This window comes from Alternaria viburni, assembly GCF_023758015.1.
Source record: "Alternaria viburni strain BMP 2772 chromosome Unknown scaffold_4, whole genome shotgun sequence".
NCBI classification, from domain to species: Eukaryota; Fungi; Ascomycota; class Dothideomycetes; order Pleosporales; family Pleosporaceae; genus Alternaria; species Alternaria viburni.
This window is the reverse complement of record NW_026055773.1, coordinates 1,577,591-1,594,443: the sequence shown is the minus strand read 5'-3', so window position 1 is coordinate 1,594,443 and position 16,853 is coordinate 1,577,591. Positions and strand designations below refer to the sequence as shown.

The 16,853-nt window shown below is 53.9% G+C and overlaps 2 protein-coding genes across 2 annotated transcripts; one reads left to right on the top strand and one right to left on the bottom strand.

Moving 5' to 3' along the window:
* Positions 1 to 164: 164 nt before the first annotated feature.
* J4E79_002809 (uncharacterized protein) lies at positions 165 to 3,611 on the bottom strand (the record flags this gene model as incomplete). Its single annotated transcript, XM_049351706.1, has 3 exons — positions 165 to 206; positions 262 to 2,892; positions 2,943 to 3,611. The coding sequence occupies 3 exons, from the start codon at positions 3,609 to 3,611 to the stop codon at positions 165 to 167; spliced, it is 3,342 nt and encodes a 1,113-aa protein (XP_049214344.1).
* Positions 3,612 to 6,552: 2,941 nt separating this feature from the next.
* On the top strand, positions 6,553 to 7,845 carry J4E79_002808 (uncharacterized protein; the record flags this gene model as incomplete). The annotated part of the gene is made up of 2 exons (XM_049351705.1): positions 6,553 to 6,935; positions 6,996 to 7,845. The coding sequence occupies 2 exons, from the start codon at positions 6,553 to 6,555 to the stop codon at positions 7,843 to 7,845; spliced, it is 1,233 nt and encodes a 410-aa protein (XP_049214343.1).
* Positions 7,846 to 16,853: the final 9,008 nt, after the last annotated feature.

The window sequence follows — 16,853 nt, the reverse complement described above, 5'->3', positions numbered from 1 at the left end:
GAAATGCTTTTGATTCATCATAAGGATGCAGCTAGACGTTCAAAATCTATCGGTGACGCAAATGCAGTCAATCATCCAGGCCTCTATTAAACGCCAAGCAATGCAAATCTGCATAGTCTAAGATATCATAATGCGATCGTAATCCGAAACAGTTGCAACAACATCTACTCGGCCTCGTCATCAGTGTTGGGTGGCTGAGGAGTACCCTAGTGAGATTGTTAGTAATCTGCATCGATGGGGGTGGAATGGAAAAAAACATACCTTGGGGCTGTTCAACCAGTCAATGTATCTCAATCTACGCCTGACCTCACGGTCCTTGAGCTCCTTCTTGGTCATCTTCTTCTTCTTCCTCGACCTGAACTTCATATCGTCCTTGTTGCCCTCGGCGTCACTCATGACCGGAGTACCGGTGGTGGACGGTGCGGCGGAGCTCACGTTGCTGCTAACATTGCTGGATCCAGGGCGCGAGTCCTCGAAACGGTCCATGTTGACGGCAAGGTGGCCCTTGTGTGTGACGCGACCGTCGGCGACGTGCCACTGCTCGGGGCAGAGAGCGCCGACGAATTCTTCGTTATGCGAGATCATGATCACACCACCCTTGTAGTCGCGGATGGCAACAGCAAGACCACCGAGAGAGTCGCGGTCCAAGAAGTTGGTGGGTTCGTCCAAGACGAGAAGATGAGGGTTGTTCCACATGGCACCGGCAAGCACGACCTTGACCTTCTGTCCTCCGGAAAGGCCAGAGATCTCGTTGTGGTTCGCAATCTCAGGGTCCATACCGAGATCCTCGAAATGCTTGGAAATGACCTTGGGCTCCAGGACACGGTAACCGAGACCCTCACGCGACGACTCGTGATCGTCGAACTCTTGGACAAGCTTGGAGAAGCCCTTCTCAAGAAGCGTCTCACGCGAGATCTGGGTGTTGTATTTGGGCAGCATGTGCAACCACTTGACCTCGTACTGGAAGGTCTTCTTGTACTTCGCACGACCAATGAGTGCCTCGATCCTACGGGGGCCTGAGCCGTCGCCTAGATCGATGGGAGTTTCCATCTGCTTCTTGTCTTCCTCGCTGAGCACACGTGTCTGCTTCATGAGCACCTCACGATCGTCACCGTTGGCGTAACGCCATTGGAGGTACTGGTTGGGAGTCTTCTCCATGTGCATCTCGACGTGCTCAAGAGCGTGCTGCTTGATGTAACCGATACGCAAGTTCGGGTGCTTCTCGACGGTACCTTCTTGAGGGACGGTCTCGCCAGTAAGCATCTTGATGAGCGTAGACTTACCAGCACCGTTGGCACCGATAATGGCGACTCGGGATGACAGTGACAAGTTGCAAGAAGCATCGGTGAGCGATGGCTTGGAAGCGCCAGGGTAGGTGTAGGAGCAGTTTGTCATGCGCAGGATGGAGCGAGTGTTCGACTTGACACCAGTGAGGATACCAGGGGGAGGGAACTTGAATTTGACCTGAGTATCCGAGAGCGTGTAGTAGCTCTTCGCTTCAGGCTTCTGTCGAACGAAATCAGCCAGGTTGCCCTTGTAGCAGACCAGCTTCTTTTGCTCGTAGTGGTAAATGTCGGTGCAGACTTCGTCGAGGAAACCAGAGTCGTGAGAAACGATCAAGCTAGTAATCTCAGTGTGGGACTTGAGGTACTTTCCGAGCCAAGCGACATTGGCAACATCCAGATGGTTAGTGGGCTCGTCAAGGAGGAGCACATCGGCGCGCATAAGCATAGCACGGGCCAAAGCGAGCTTCATCTTCCATCCTCCGGACAGAGAGCCGACCTTGGCGGATTGTCTGCCTTCGGGGCCAGCGGTGAAGCCGACCTCCTCGAGAACCTCGGAGATACGCTCGCGGCTCTCGTCCGCGAAGCGCGGGTCGCGAACGATGTACTCAAGAATGGAGAGATCAGCGTCTTCTCCCTGGTTGTGCTCGACGAAGCATGTCTTGACTTCGTCTTGAGAAGGGAAACCTTCCAGCTTGCCGCTTGCGATACTGCGCATGAGGGTAGACTTTCCAGCACCGTTGCGACCGCAAAGACCGTAGCGGTGACCCTTGAGCAGGCGAAGGTTGGTGTGCGAGAGGAGCAACATGCCACCGTATCCTAGGGAGAAGACAGCGTTGACGATCTCCGTCTCTCCGTCATCCTCCTTGACGGGCTGGCCGAACTTGCGGTGGTCCTCGTCCACGTAGAACTGGTGCACGGCCTCTGCGACCTTGTCGGCGTCCCCGGCGTTGAGCAAAGGCTCCAAGTAGGGGCCAACGAGCTTTGGCAGGCGCTGAAGCTCGCGCTGATCAACAACCTCAGCAATCATCTCGGAGATGTACCTCTTGGTGATAGCCAATACCTCTGCGTCTCCGGGGAAGTCAAGGAGGTTGGCAGAAGCGGTGATCTGCTTCTCGATGACCTTCTGAACATCCGATGGTTGTGTCCTCGCGATGGCGCCGCTGTCGATGTTGTGGTCTGGGTCGGCCATGGCCTTCTCGATAACGTCGAGCGCACGCTGGCCGATCTCTCGGACTTCAGGAAGTGAAGCGCGGTCCTTGACGGACTGCACACCTGGGCGAAGCTTGGGCAAAAAGGCGCGGGCCTCGATAGGGTCGTGAACGAGCTTGGTCAAGTTCTCGACTACGACGACAGTCTGACGGGTAACCTCCTGAGATGTGGAAGGCATGTTCAGAGAGCGCTCAAGCAGAGGTGTGACCATAGCAAGGACGGGTGATGTGACAATAGCGACGAAGGTGGTCTGGGAGAGAGCGTGGATGGCCTTCTGCAGACTTGTTGTGGAGGGGTCTTCGATGGCCTTGACGAGGAGGGGTATCCGGGGCGCGATATCGTCGTTCTGGAGGAGGGTGGTAAGGCTGTTCATCGTCTTGACAGACTGCTTTGCGACCTGCTCGTGGTTAGTACAGTGGCTGTAGAATAGCGGATGGGGGACCTTACCTCATTCTTGAGATCGTGCATGCCGGCCTCGACGATAGGGATGAGACCCTCGAGCTTCTTGCCCATGGACTCGCGGAGGACATCCTTCTCCTTCTCGACCTCGAGGCTCTCCATGCCCATCTTGGCCTTGTCGGCCATGCGGCCGATGAGTTCGTAGGCGAAAGCAGCACCCTGCCACTTTCCGGACTTCTTGCCCAGGTACTTGGTCAGCACAGGCAAGAGGCCGAAGACCTTGGCCTCAGCGCTGAGGTTCTCGAACAGCGAGTCGAGAGCGTACTTGGCCGACTCCTTGACGGAGCCAGTCTTGTCTGCCAGCAGGTCAAGGACCATGGGTACCAGCCCTTCGTTCTGGACGAGGAAGATGGCCTCTGTCAGGCGTTGTGTGCGCGGGAGGCGCTCGAAGAAGGCACCGAGAGCGTTCATGGCGCCCTCTCTCCGCACGGCGTCCTTCTTGTTGGCCGCCGATTTCTTGATCTCCTCGAGTATTCCATAGCCAGTGAGGCCGCGGAAGCCTACTGAGTTCTGGAGGAGGGTGGTGAGGGCGTAGGCGGCGTCGACCGAGGCGTGCGACGTCTTTGCGGTGACGATGCTGCTGATGAAGGCGTTGACATCCTCCTGCGAGGGCGCAGGGGCTGCGCTGGCCTTGTCGACGACAATAGCGGGAGCCATAGGCGGCGACTCAGAGTGCGGCATCTGCGAGAGAAGCCGGTAGGGGTGAGTGGTGCTGCGCTGTGAATCTGCGACGAGCGATTTCTTTTTGGTGGAGGGGCTTATCGATACGGTCTGGAATTATTCGCGGCGGCTCAAGCGTAAGCGGTGCCCAACAGCGCGAGAGGGTGAAAACCCCGGGTATCAAGCGTGGATGTAGAGACGCCCCAACGGAAGAGTGGAGAGTCTATACAATACAGGAAAACTGAAAAAGCGAGGGCAGATAGACGGAAGGGAGCGTGGAGGGGCGGCTTGTATATACGCGCGCTGGCTGCACTAAAATTGTTCAGATTCTGATTATTCCACCCACGGGTCTGCATGGTTTTCGCCCGCCCTAGTCCCCTTCGGCTCCCTGCATTCCTGATGTTCGCCGGATATACCTTCCTGCGCCCACACCGTATCTCTGCTTACCAGAGCACATGCCTAATTGGCTCACGCTGAAACATGGTAAAGGAAACTTGTCGACGCGACTCTGATGCGACAAACTCAAAAGCCCGAGAGGCTTCGAAACCTGGCTTGCGGTGTCGCACGCGTCTCGCCCAGTTACAACTGGACCCTGATGCCCGAGCATTATATGCGTGTTCGTACTTCCAGACTCCTTGCCTCTCGTCGCACCCGTCACTTGTACCACAATCTCGTCTTTGAATACCCCAGAACACTGTCTGCAGAACTACTGCCGGAACAGCGTAAGGCACGCAAACACTAACGGCGTTAGCGCGCAGAAGTCTCAACAAAAGGATTGAGCGACTTACTAACAAAGTACCTGTAGCCGATGCTAGCAACGATAACTGCCGCAGGTACACAAGACCCTATCCACGAAACGAGGCATTGTATATGCTATCTCGACATCAAAGACCGCATGTTGGTAAGCAGAGGCTCAGCGCTGCACATGGCTGTGAGCTGGAATAAATTCATATGTGGTCAGCTGAACATACATATGCGGCAGGGAAATGTCGCAGCTTATGTGCCATTCCACAGGTGTCTTGCACTCCAAAAATCACCAAGATTTAGACGTGCCAGGCCAGACTATAGCCAGAGCACCACTCTATTCAGGTGATTTGATGTATCTCTATCCACCTGCAAATGGTGATGCCGCCTTACCTACAGTCGTCTAGGCATGCCCAGGCGTGAATAACTCCGCAAGGCTAGATTGGGTCACGCAATGAGTGAGTACCAGAGGACGTCAATCACGCTCGTAGCATTGGGAACGGCTAGGGAAAGCACGCCATTGTGACTTTCTGTTCATGAAACGAAGCTTTGGGCTCTTCGAGCATGAGCTTCTTGTCGCAGCAAACTTCATGCGCTATGGCATTGAACATGCTACTCTACGAGTATACCAAGGCCGCTTAGAGACTATCTATACTATGTTTTGTGCTTGGATTATACTACCATTTCATGCTCTGAAGAATTGAAAGAGCTCATACAATGTTCCTTGGGAGTGCTGGATGCTGAAACCATGTATTACATGTTATAGCGAGCGCGTAACAGGCTTGATATCAACGACCACGGTACTGCGGTGAAGTATCCAACAGCACTCCAGCGAACCGCCTCAAAGCTATCACAATCATCTCGCAGACCAAGGCACAAATTTCATAACCCGCCCAAACCAAGCCAAGAGTCTAGCGAAAGTCAAAGGCGCATCCTCTTCTTCGTTGATACTAGGCGCTAGACGGGTGGCGACACACGCCCAGGCCGAGGTGAAAATCGAGACCGTCCAAGCTATGGCCGATTGCACAGATACTAACAGGTAATATGTGTCTGGAGGAGTCTACTCAATCCCTTCGACAGTGAACAAGTGCCTAGATGAGGCTTGCGACCATATGACGATGCAGACCCGAAGGTGCCCTCCAGGGCTGGCACCCATCCAAGGGAAGAAGTGGACAGCTACCTCCACGAAGTAAATCTAGAAGAAAAAAAGCTAACAAGACTACATTGCCTTAACATCTGCTAAAACTCGTGTCTTTGTTCTGATAGAGACTTTGGCGCACCTGTTCAGCTTTTCCTTTGTCTGAGGTGCTGCAGGGTAAGAGACGCGTCACGTGGCGACGACGCGACAGAAAAGGACGCTAGTGGTCAACTTCCGCGCAATCGCGTCATCGTCCCTGCGCGCCTACTCTGCAACACAGCAACCACCTCAAGAGTGTTTGCACCTCCCAACTTAGCTCAACGCGCTTCCGCTCAAGATCGCGGAATCTATCCACGCCATCTACGATAAGCCTTACTCCAGGGGTCACGTCTCGCAACAGTTCACAGAAGCCTAGCATTAATACATGCGCGTGTCTTACGCGTTGCGCTCGCTCATTATCTCCAAGGGAAGATGTTCTCATCTCATTCGCAGCTTCTACTCAATGTAGGAGGTTACATACGGTATCGCGATCGCCTGCGTGGAAGCCACACTTCTGATGAATATTACGCAAGAGCATTTCAACGATCGGAAAGTACTTGAAAGACACTCCGGATGGCTACCAAAGCATTTCCGGTGGCATTTGGAACATTCACCGCATGCGCTTCTGTGGCTGACGTCTTCCTATCATGAGTCGAGGTGGCTACAATGCGAATCTCAGGGATTTGCGTCACCCTATCATCAGTCGTGACAGCTACAGGGCCGCCCATGGACACAGGTTTGTTCTTTCCTAACATCACCGTCAGCGGCAGTGGCAGTGGCATACGTACATGAGGCATCTGCTCACAAGCTCGGGTCATGTTTACTACCATCCCCAGCTGGCTCTTACACTCTGCATTCCCATCAATCCATTGTCAACATCGTTACTCCAGCACAACATCGTCCCACACTTCCACCATTGTTAGCATATCGCCCGTTACGGTTTCCAATTACCCACTTCGATCGTTCTCGACGTCTCACTTGATACCGAATTCTCTAGCACTACGATAGTCAACAACAATGGAGAACACATGGGGCATGCAGCCTGCACCATCGGGAATGAACTTCTCAGCCGCTCCAGCAGCTGCCATGTGGTGGGATACTTGCCCCATCGGCGCGCAACAATTCCGGGGATCAACCAACGAGACACCTCCCACCCAGACTCACGAGCCCCTCGTCGATGTGCTTGAGGAAATCGGAATTGGATCCACAAACGGTTCCCATACAATTCTAGACATCAAAGCCTTCAGAGATTCAATTGGAGACCGACCAATATTCAATCGCTCGGTAATGCTTGATGCCGCAAATCAACTTACTGCAGCTCGCTATGGTCGAGACGTCACACTGACAAACTACCGTGGTGAGAGGCGGGTTCGCTCAGCGCAACGTCTACTTCTACCAAAGTATGTTTGATAAACTCGTACACATCAGATCTCCTACCTCTGATTCTGACGTGTCGACAGTCAAATACCTGTCTTGCTATACGCCGGAATACATCATCTTGTCGATCAGTGGCAAGACGACCGCATAAACAACGACGACATAAGCCCGATCTTGATCGATTCTGGTCAAAGGGTAGAAGAACTTGGCGATGTTAACGACTTCAGCCAACTGATGGCTATGCTGGATTTATCCAAAAGACTCTGGCGCAAGAGTCACCTTCGCTCTCACTTGCTCGACAGCGTGCAAAAGCTCAAGCACACGGCTCGAATCTCCAACATCGTCTGCATAGGCCTAGGAACGTTGCACACCTTAGACCCAAACAAGAACAACCCGATAATACAACACGTCGTTGCCTCTGCTCTCGCTCAATATCTAACACGAATGTACGAAGCAGAAGGCATGCCGCTCGAGAAGCCCATCAGGATCATTGCGCAAGACCCCGCTTACACCCTCCGCGATCGCCAGATTCTTTCTAAGTTGCCTGTACCGATCGAGGTAGTAACCGATCCTGAAGGTTTCTTGGCCATCAACGAATCTTCGCTTGTATACTCAGCCTTCGCGATGGTTCCAGTCAAACAGATAGTTGCTGATCTTGCAGCCGCCACACCAGATGGCAAAGGTCCTGCCGCTCTATTCGTCAACAATGACTTCAGGGACAAGATTCACGGCAACGTCGACCGTGCCGTGTACGACCGAGATCAACCGGGGCGCTTGGCAAACCCGGAGACGAAGCGTTATCTGACGATGCTCGGGTCTTACACGCGGGTCATGGATGGGCAAAAGCTGAAAGGGATGTTCTATCTCCGTACGTTCCCTACGGGTGGTTACAACTGGTTCACGGGTATGGATATATGGGCACGAGGAGAGTAGTCTGACGTTGCGGCTATGTGCGCAGAACGGAAATACGCACAACAATCAGGTATGAGCGGGTGTTATTATCCATGTCAAGGGTCTCATGTTAGCTCCAATTGACACATCTCGTTGTATTCCTATGTTCAGTCTCCACATTTGTGCATGATAACGTGCATCACGCTCCCCTCTCCTTCTCCTGACCCGAGCCGGACGGCTCGCCAGTACTATGTACGCATACCACCGGATGTTTACATCAGTTTCTTCACTTTGCTCTCGAGGCTAGCGTGCTACTTCTCCGCATTTGGAGCGACCGACAGGTAATGCCTCGATGCAACTTGTGCATACCCATCAGACAGCCAAGGCATAGAGCCATACGTACCTCACCAGTTGCGTGCGATCGCATAGAAAGATCAAACGATTGTGGATAGTTGTGATACTCACTCAATCTATATGACAATCGAGATCGAAGAGTTGGCGATGCATCTGACAAAATCGATATCACACTCTCACTGAAAGGAAATTTCCACACATACCAATGCAGTCATATTAGGCTGATACATCCAGATTCTATTAATATGTATCGCCGTAATATTCGGTCTCATGAGAATGACACTGGCTACCAAAGACGTATACGTGGCGGAAGACATGTCGTCCAGAATTCTCGCTACATCGTTTGTCTTTAGGTAGCCATATCAGTAGCGCAAAATATACAACCCAATATGACATCATGTCACAGTGATTATCTTCCCTCTTTTACCTCTGCTAATGCACATAGAATGGCACTGCTCGCGTTACATCAGGGATATCACCGGATCGTAAATCCTAGATTTTTAAGTAGAACGCCGACACAACAACAGTGTATGATGATCATGATCCAAAGTCGATTACTTGCTAACATGGCGGATAAACCACAGCAGATATTGTTGGAAACGACATTCAAAATTGCAAGTGAATAGAGAAAGGTGAATATAGATGAAGTAACGCACGTATGGTAATGGGAAGCTTGAGGGAATACGAAGATAGCGATGTCTCAGCGATTCCTGGAGGTAACGCGGGAGTCACTAATATGGTGGTTTATCTTCTGATATGCAGCCTTTTGTTTATATGGTCTCCTTGTAATCTATGGGATTGGTTGCAATATCGAATGCTGACGCCGTCTCCTTTGAACTGCCTGACTTTTCATACTTAGCATAAGGTATCAAGCGATGATGTACCGGAAGCCGCGAATCTGACCCGGGCGACTTCACATTGACGTATCGACTGCGGAGTATTTCGCGTAGGCAACACCTCACACAGTCAAGACCCGCCATTCGTATACGGCACAATACACCGCACGGGCATCGACACAGCCATACACCAGCCCTTCACCCGAGCCACACACTGCCTTCCCAGCCGTCACTACCACGTCACCACCCTCCATCCCGACCAACCCTCTGCAAACGCCAGCCCCATCTTTGTACCCACGCGATCAGCTCAGATCATAGATCCGCGCTAAGCCCGCATCGCATCACCTTGCGACTGTCAAGAATCCTTCGCTTACCCTTGACAGCTCATTCTAACAACACACCGTCGCTTTCACTAACAAAATGCAGGCAGACTCATTGGCCGGTGGCAGAAATGAACGCAGGGAAAATCGACGATGAGGAGACGAATAACGAGCAGGCCAGACAGAGAAAGCAGTCCTCGCTTGCGGCTTTAGTGTATGGGTAGCTTGCATTCGTAGGTGCATAAAGGCGCGCGTGAGCGACTGAGCGAGATGAGTATATGGTACGGTGTACACCTAAGCGATTCGCCAGACAAACGAAAAGGTTGAGGTGAAGCGAATGTACAGCGTACATATAAGGCGCGGCATTATTCCACGGAGACCCTTCCATCCGGCGTCACTGTACTGTAGAGCTTGGTGCACAGAATGGCACACGTCATACGAGCGTGGAGAGAGCAGCAGTGCAGAAGGGGCGGATCAACGGCGCATATGCGGAGAGAAAAGAAGAACCGCTGCCGGAACCAAGTTAGTAGTTAGTAGACTGGGGGCCTGCCATTATGACCCAAGCCTTTTGGCGAATTGGCGGGATATACGAGGTAAGAGATGCAGATGATAAGATTACCCTGGTATAGAGCGAGGGTGCGTGATGTGATGGGGGAAGGGAAGGGAGGGATGGGATTGCGGCGGCTCCGAGCTCGGGTAAGCTGGGGTGGCTGGCTGGGCTGCAGGATGTGTGCGGGAGTGCAATGAGTTATGCGTGCGTGCTCTTACTTCTACCAGGGGTGTGGTTTTCCCACGAATGACGTAGAAGGATTGCAGTGGCAGGTATATTGCTTGCCTTGCATTTCTGGTACAGTAACCAAGACCCCTTCCTCGTGTTCCGACCAAGATGTTGTTCCAGTATGATGTCGGTCACGTATCGGAAAGTGGGGGCTTCGGAGTGTCTTGATCTGGGACCTTGGTGATAGACGTTGTGGGCCCGTTCATGTCGTCATACTTGCCTCCGTTGCGGCATATCAAGTTTGGAGCACGCAGGCTGGCAGATCCCGCACTGGGTTCGGGTATCGACATGATCCAAGAAAGAAGCTAAACAGATATTGCGATGTACGTTACATCTCGTTCAACTTAGGCCCGCATACCACCCCCTTCCTTCGGCTGCAGGTAAACGTCGTCGGCGAAGTACCAATGTATCTGCGACGGTTTTCACGCACGGCACAGCAACTTACTGCATTGCTTGCGGAGCAGATCGTATCGCATGCATGCAGTCTGGCAGAGAAAAATAAAACCCATATTCCTGAGCGATCGAGATTGCACGGAGCTTACCAACATGGGGTAGGTCAAAGGAAGCAAGGACAAAGACCCATGCTATGATCCTCAGGCTGCATAAGCCCGACCGGTATTACATGGCCACCACACGTAAAAGCCCTTACCCGGAGTTGATGGAGATTAGGTTTAGATAGAGTGATGTCCACGTACACATTTGACTTGGGCGGTGCGGCTCCCGACAGCCAGGTCGATAAACGTGGATCTGCTGACAGTTTCACGTTGTTAAAGGACCGACAGACCGTGACAGTGATCTTGTGCCCCACCCTTGCTCACGGCAGTGTCGTTTGCTGCGCGCTGTTCGGCGATATGCAATGCAACACACCCAATATTCAGTTGCAGCAGTAGCTTCGGAGTATACTGTTGCAGCTGCATACACTGAAGCGCCTCGCAGTAATAACAGGGTCACTGGGTCATCAAACTGCGAAGCCTTTCGCGACCTTTTCGTCTTTGTCGCGGGGCCCGACATCCAAAACCCCGGCGCGGTTATGCCCTTACGTGTGATGACCTTTGCAGATTGGGATGTAGCGGGTGGGCTTCCGAATGCGAGATATGCGCGGGTGCCGACACACGAACTCGATCTCAGACGGACAGGCTGATCCGTAATCATTGGAAAGCACTTGGGATCTGCCCGCGGGACCGGGTCTCACGTGTGCTAGTCATTAGAAGCCGAAGTTCAAACGGAGATCGTGGGTTCGTGATTGACGTGTCGTGGGCCCCTCGGGCTAATCTTGCGGTGCATCCTTCGACTCCTTCACATCGTCGATGGGCTGCGCATTCGTGTCCCGCAGAGAGCTTCCTTCGGATAGACGTTGCGGAAAAAACAACATCAACGGTCACTAACGGCTTAGGCCACTGCTTCAGCATAATACCAGGTCTAGAGTCCAGCGCATTGACAGCGGCAAACTGGTGAGCTTGGTCCTGCGTTCATTATGCACCTGTGAATCGACCGCCGTGTGAACAAAACTCTCCTTGAGTACCCCCTGGCGCTATAATTGCGGATCATGTTGAGCATAGATCGGCGCCGATCGCGACTATGTGATCCTTCTGGAGCACTGCGAAGGGAGGAAGATTCCCAGTGGTGGAAATCATGTGGCGGGATACAGGCCGTATGCGGATGTCGGACCACTTTTCAGAAGCAAGCCTTGTGCTGCCGCGGGAGACTCTCAGCAGGTCACGTATTGACTCCTCACCCCGTCGCATTGCTGGCTTGAATAAGGAAGAAACGGGGTAACACTAGATGCGACTCCTCGAGATCTGACACTTGGAGTAGACCGGATACGGTGAGCAAGGCCGTGAGCGTGTAGCAGTAGCAGCGATCTCATGGTATCGCCGGTAGCGTTGTGATGGCGCCGACCAAACGATACTAACGTCCTGTCACGCAACGTTCACGAATAAACTCGCTGAGCGTCAGCCACGCGGAGGAGGGTGCGCTAACGATTTCTGCAATGACAGGGGAGTGAGGCAGGCCGACGCGGACGTTGGTGGGTCAGGCCGAGTCACTTGAACAGGGGCCTAGAAAAAGAAGCCTCAGGTATCCAGTCATGTCTGGAAGATATCGCTTTTCCACAATTTGAATCCACTATCGAGTATCGGCGGCCGCTGATACGCAACTGGTCCGGCTCGAAGGTTACATGAGCTTCACATTGCGAGCTCCACATGCCTTGTTTGATGTGGTCGTGCTTTTGCAGAGCCAGAGATGGTTAGCTGGTGAATGGCTTGAATGTCTTGCAGAAGTGGATCTCGAAGTTGAACGGCTGAAACAGCGGCACTGGACATATGGTTCCCCATACTGAATCAGCTTCTCCGTCTTCTGACGAGGGTCATTCTGACGAGGCAGGCATATCCGCGGCAGGTACCGCCGCAGCCATGAATGGAAGTCGTACCGAACACCTTGCTTATGGGGATTCATCGGCGGCGATGTGCATAGCATACGAATGGACGGTTAGATCGAAGGCGAAATAGAATTCACCCGTGATCCGGCAAAGACGGCATTGGTTGGCAGCCCCTCTGATCCGGCTGATCTGACACTTGGCCGCACGATATCCTGGTGAATCTCACTGTCAGCCGAGCCCACCTCGACGCGGTGATCAGGAATGATCTACGCGGTCCCTTGTCGTGGCGCAATGGATCCGGAAAACATGCTCAAAACGGTGGGAAGGGAACAGGGTGCGAGACACACAACTGGGCCGCTCATTTTCGCCGTCGACTCTTTGGGTTCCCTACTGCCCCATTCGGCCCGCTTGGTGGCTGCTGTTGTTGCTTCACCCGAACCCCTGTGTGCGGATTCAAAACAGCAACGAGGTTGGGGAGATTGAAGACAAAGTATGCTCGATTCCCGGGGACGCCTCAAAACACACCGCAGTGCTGTTTGACCACAGACACGACGTATTAGCCGTATTGCCAACATCGTCCAACTCCGCAAGGGGTTCTTGCAGCGCAAATTGCGCCCCGGTAACAGTGGCGCAAAGGATCGGACGTGATCTTCTGGTAGGTAGGCACCAGTTTGACCCATTGCATTGATGGCACCGCGATTGAAGGGTCGCGGATGGTGAATCTTATCATGTTAGAGGGTATCGAGAGATAATCTCCGTGTCTCCAGGAACTCTGAATCTGGACTGGACCCGAATTTGCTCGGAAGAAGAGTAGATGGTCATAATTTGCAGCGCAGTGCAAGAACAAGGCTCGATAGATGTGTCCGATGCAACTCAGAGCAGACCATGTGTTCTTAACAATCCTGCGTACCGGGTACTGCTGGCCATCTCGCGATATCTCCAATCTGTCGGTTCCGCCTCATTCTGGTTGGGCTCATTTCTTTGCCTAATTTACACGAGTAAGCGCTGAGAGGAGTCAACCTGCCAGGGTATACCCTTACGAGTTCGAACCAAACCCACCGATGTATGCAACGAAGACGATTGCGGAGCCAGTTGTCCGGGTAGTTGCTCAAAGCTCGTGCATGACGTTCTGCCTTCATCTTCTGGTGAGGCATTCCAAAAACATACCCACCTAAGAGTTTCTGCTGCAGACTAACTATAGCTGCTCGCTTTACAATAAACGGTGAGTTGTTCCGTGATGTCTGGAATGATGAACATGGTTGTTGCTCGTAGCGAGAGCGCGTGGCTGCGTCATGGCTTAAAGTGCAAGTTCGCATAGCCCTCGTCTGAGCATCACACGATGTGGACGCTGGACGAATCCCGGCAGTTCGATGTAATATTTTTGTCGGTCAGGGCCAATGAGACGCCTGACGATGAGAACAGCCTTGCAATCTTCGGGCTTATCCAGCTTGGGCGCTTTAGCCGGAGAAACCCTGGAGAGCGTCATGCATGGAGCAGACGGGGGTGCGACGTACAGGGGCCAGGCCAAAGCTGCTTCCACTGACCCATGGAACGCAGCGGGTATCTGATACAACCACGTTCGCACTGCGATATGCTGTGAAATTGAGGACGGTGTCGGGTTTTGGGAAGAGGTGTTGGAAGACACGGGGAAGCTTCGGGTAAGAAGGTGGGTGACATGCCGCTGGGTTGCCGATTCGTGAAAATGAAACGCCGAGACGATCGCTCGGAAAGCACTAGGGAGGCTCCTTGCAGTAAGCGTGTTCCCGCTGATGATGGATCATGATGCGGTCCAAGTATCGGTATCCCTGCCAGTCCCGCGCTCCCTGAGACCGGACGCAGCGTCCCTGGGTGGTGGTCTTCCGGGAGATCATGCACCCTGTTCAGCGTTCGCATTCTGCCATGCAGATACGCAGTTTTTGTTGCTGGAGACTGGCCATCGATCAAAATTATGTTCTGCATGGTGGTGCAGCTGTTCAGATTTGACAGATTGTGAAGTGCGCACCATGACATCTGATGTAGACTGCGAATGAGGTATCCAGGACGGTGGTAATGTGATGTGCAAGACGCCCGGCACTCGCGCAGGCCTAAGCGATGAAATTCCCAAATTCCATCAACGGAAGCCCTGAGGTCACGTCTGTGCCCATTTCTCTAGACCGGCAGCACCAATAGAGTGGGATGCCACGGTCGCTCACGTCTGCGTCGGTGGTGGTACACACGATAGCCCTGCAAGTCTTGTGCTTCGATTGTTCTAGCGAAGAGAAGAGCCACGAGGTCGTGTTGCACCGAGCTGGGAAGATGCTGTGCGACGCCGGAACGCATCATGCTCCTGACGACGACGCAGTAAAGAAATTGCACGGTAACCGCAGTCTTCCTTTTGAGCACTAGACACTAGACACTCGGCTTGGGTTGCTAGATCTGCGGCGCCTCGTGGTGGACGATACATAAGCACGCGGTGGCAGGCTGCGGTGGCATCTCACTCGCGCGCAGCTTGTTTCTCGAAGGCGCTCCTAAGCATGGCAGAGGGCAGCGTGGTTGGATGGCGGGAGGTCGGCTAGAGTAGTGAGCAGATGGTGACAGCCAACGTGGCCCCCGGGATTAGCTGCATGCGCTTGTCGCTGATCGACCCGCCTCTTTCGACGAGATCCTCCACAGACGAACGAGGCCAAGACATGGGATAACGCCGCCATCCCGCCCTGGCGGCGCCGCAGAGACGTCGCGTGCTGGGGTCGGAGACTGTCGCTGCAAAGAGGCAACAGCCGTCGAGCCGTCGTTCTGACGTCCCGCGCTTGCCTTTTTGCTGAAACCAATCTGTCGCTGGCACACGGCCTAACCTGCTAGCTGGAGCAAGCAAACATGCGGTGAGCGTTCTCGATGCAGCGTGCTGGGACATGTACTGGAGAAGGTAATGAGTGAGGTTGGGACGAGTCAGTCCCGTGACTGCCCGTCGAGTTCGCCCGTCATGGCGGTGACGGTGGTTAGACAGCTGTGTACGACCGCGCACCACCAGACGTGCCAGAAAGTCGACCGCCTCCAATAATTGCCAGCAAATCATCCCGCGCGCGATGCTTCGCTTCACCCAGCGCGGCTGCAGCCATGTGCATCACTGCAGGCGGACCCTCTCTAATGCGGGATCAGATTTTTAGGAAATGCAGTCGTAACAATGGTCAAGGCATGGCCTGGTGGGTAGGACTAGACAGCTTCTGCTGCACGAGGCGCTTGGCTCGCTTCCGCAGTGACTTGCCTCGAGCCAAACGCCCCCGGGACGATACGGTGCTATCGTCTAGTTGACTGCCATGGCTTGCGACGGTGCCCTTTCACGAGGGCGGCATGAGGTGGGTGGACAGTGGTGGCTTCTTTAAAGTGTGCCAAAGGCGCAGCACCGAGACTCGCACGTCTCATCGTTGTCTCTTTCCGAAGGCCAGCATCGCAGCCGTTCCCAAGCCTCACCCCCTGCGTAATCCTTCGTCAGCGCGATCCGTATTGTCTCGCCGCCGCTCCCAGAGATACAGGCCGCGGTGGATCTCTCGACTGCTGGACAGCACGTCGGCAGTGCGCTCTGGAGTCTGGCAAGAGTACCGATCGGTGCAGCCCCGGCGCCCGTGCAGCCAGGACCCTTTGCATCGTCAACCCAAGCGCCGTTGGAGGCCAGCTGGCAGGACGCAGCAGTCGGCGACGTGCGGCCTGAGTCGTCATCTGGCGGCAGCAGCGTGAGAGGAATCGGCGAGGGTTGTTCCGCCCCGTTGGGAACGTCGCGGGCATTCACTCGATCCCAGCGGCTCTGCAGCTTACTTGCTTCCGACAAGCCCACGAGGATTCTCCTCAGGTATCTCCTGGAACGGTCGATCTGCAGTGCAGAGTGGCCTGTCCTAGCACCGCGGCCAGGGCCCCTGCCGTGGCTGTCCCAAAAGCGCTGTTGCGCCGGTGCAGCGTCGATTGGCACGTCTGGGATGCGTGGGCGGATCGCTCGGCCAAGGCATTACTACGGGGCGTGCACATCTTCACTCTAAACCTCGTCCGTCTGTCATCTGCATTGCCGTTGCAAGGGACTGAGCGTCTCGGGCTAACTCGAGTGGGACGTGGGCTTTTTGACAACGGTCCGCCGCCTCATCGCCCGCTCAAACGCAATTTGGACAGGGAACGACAGGCCCACTGACGACGCTACGGTGCGAACGGGCTTCGTGCTGAATCTCGCCAATCCCCTCGACACCGTACTTGAATGCTGCAGGCCCGAATTCCTGGCTCTACATCTGCTTGTACCCGTCGCCTTGACTACTCTCCATCTCGTCATCATCCAACTCCCTTCACCCACTCCTCTCTCTCTTGTTACGCAGCCACTGCTGTGACCCGTGACAACCACCTCCTCCATGGCAATGCATCTCGCCAGT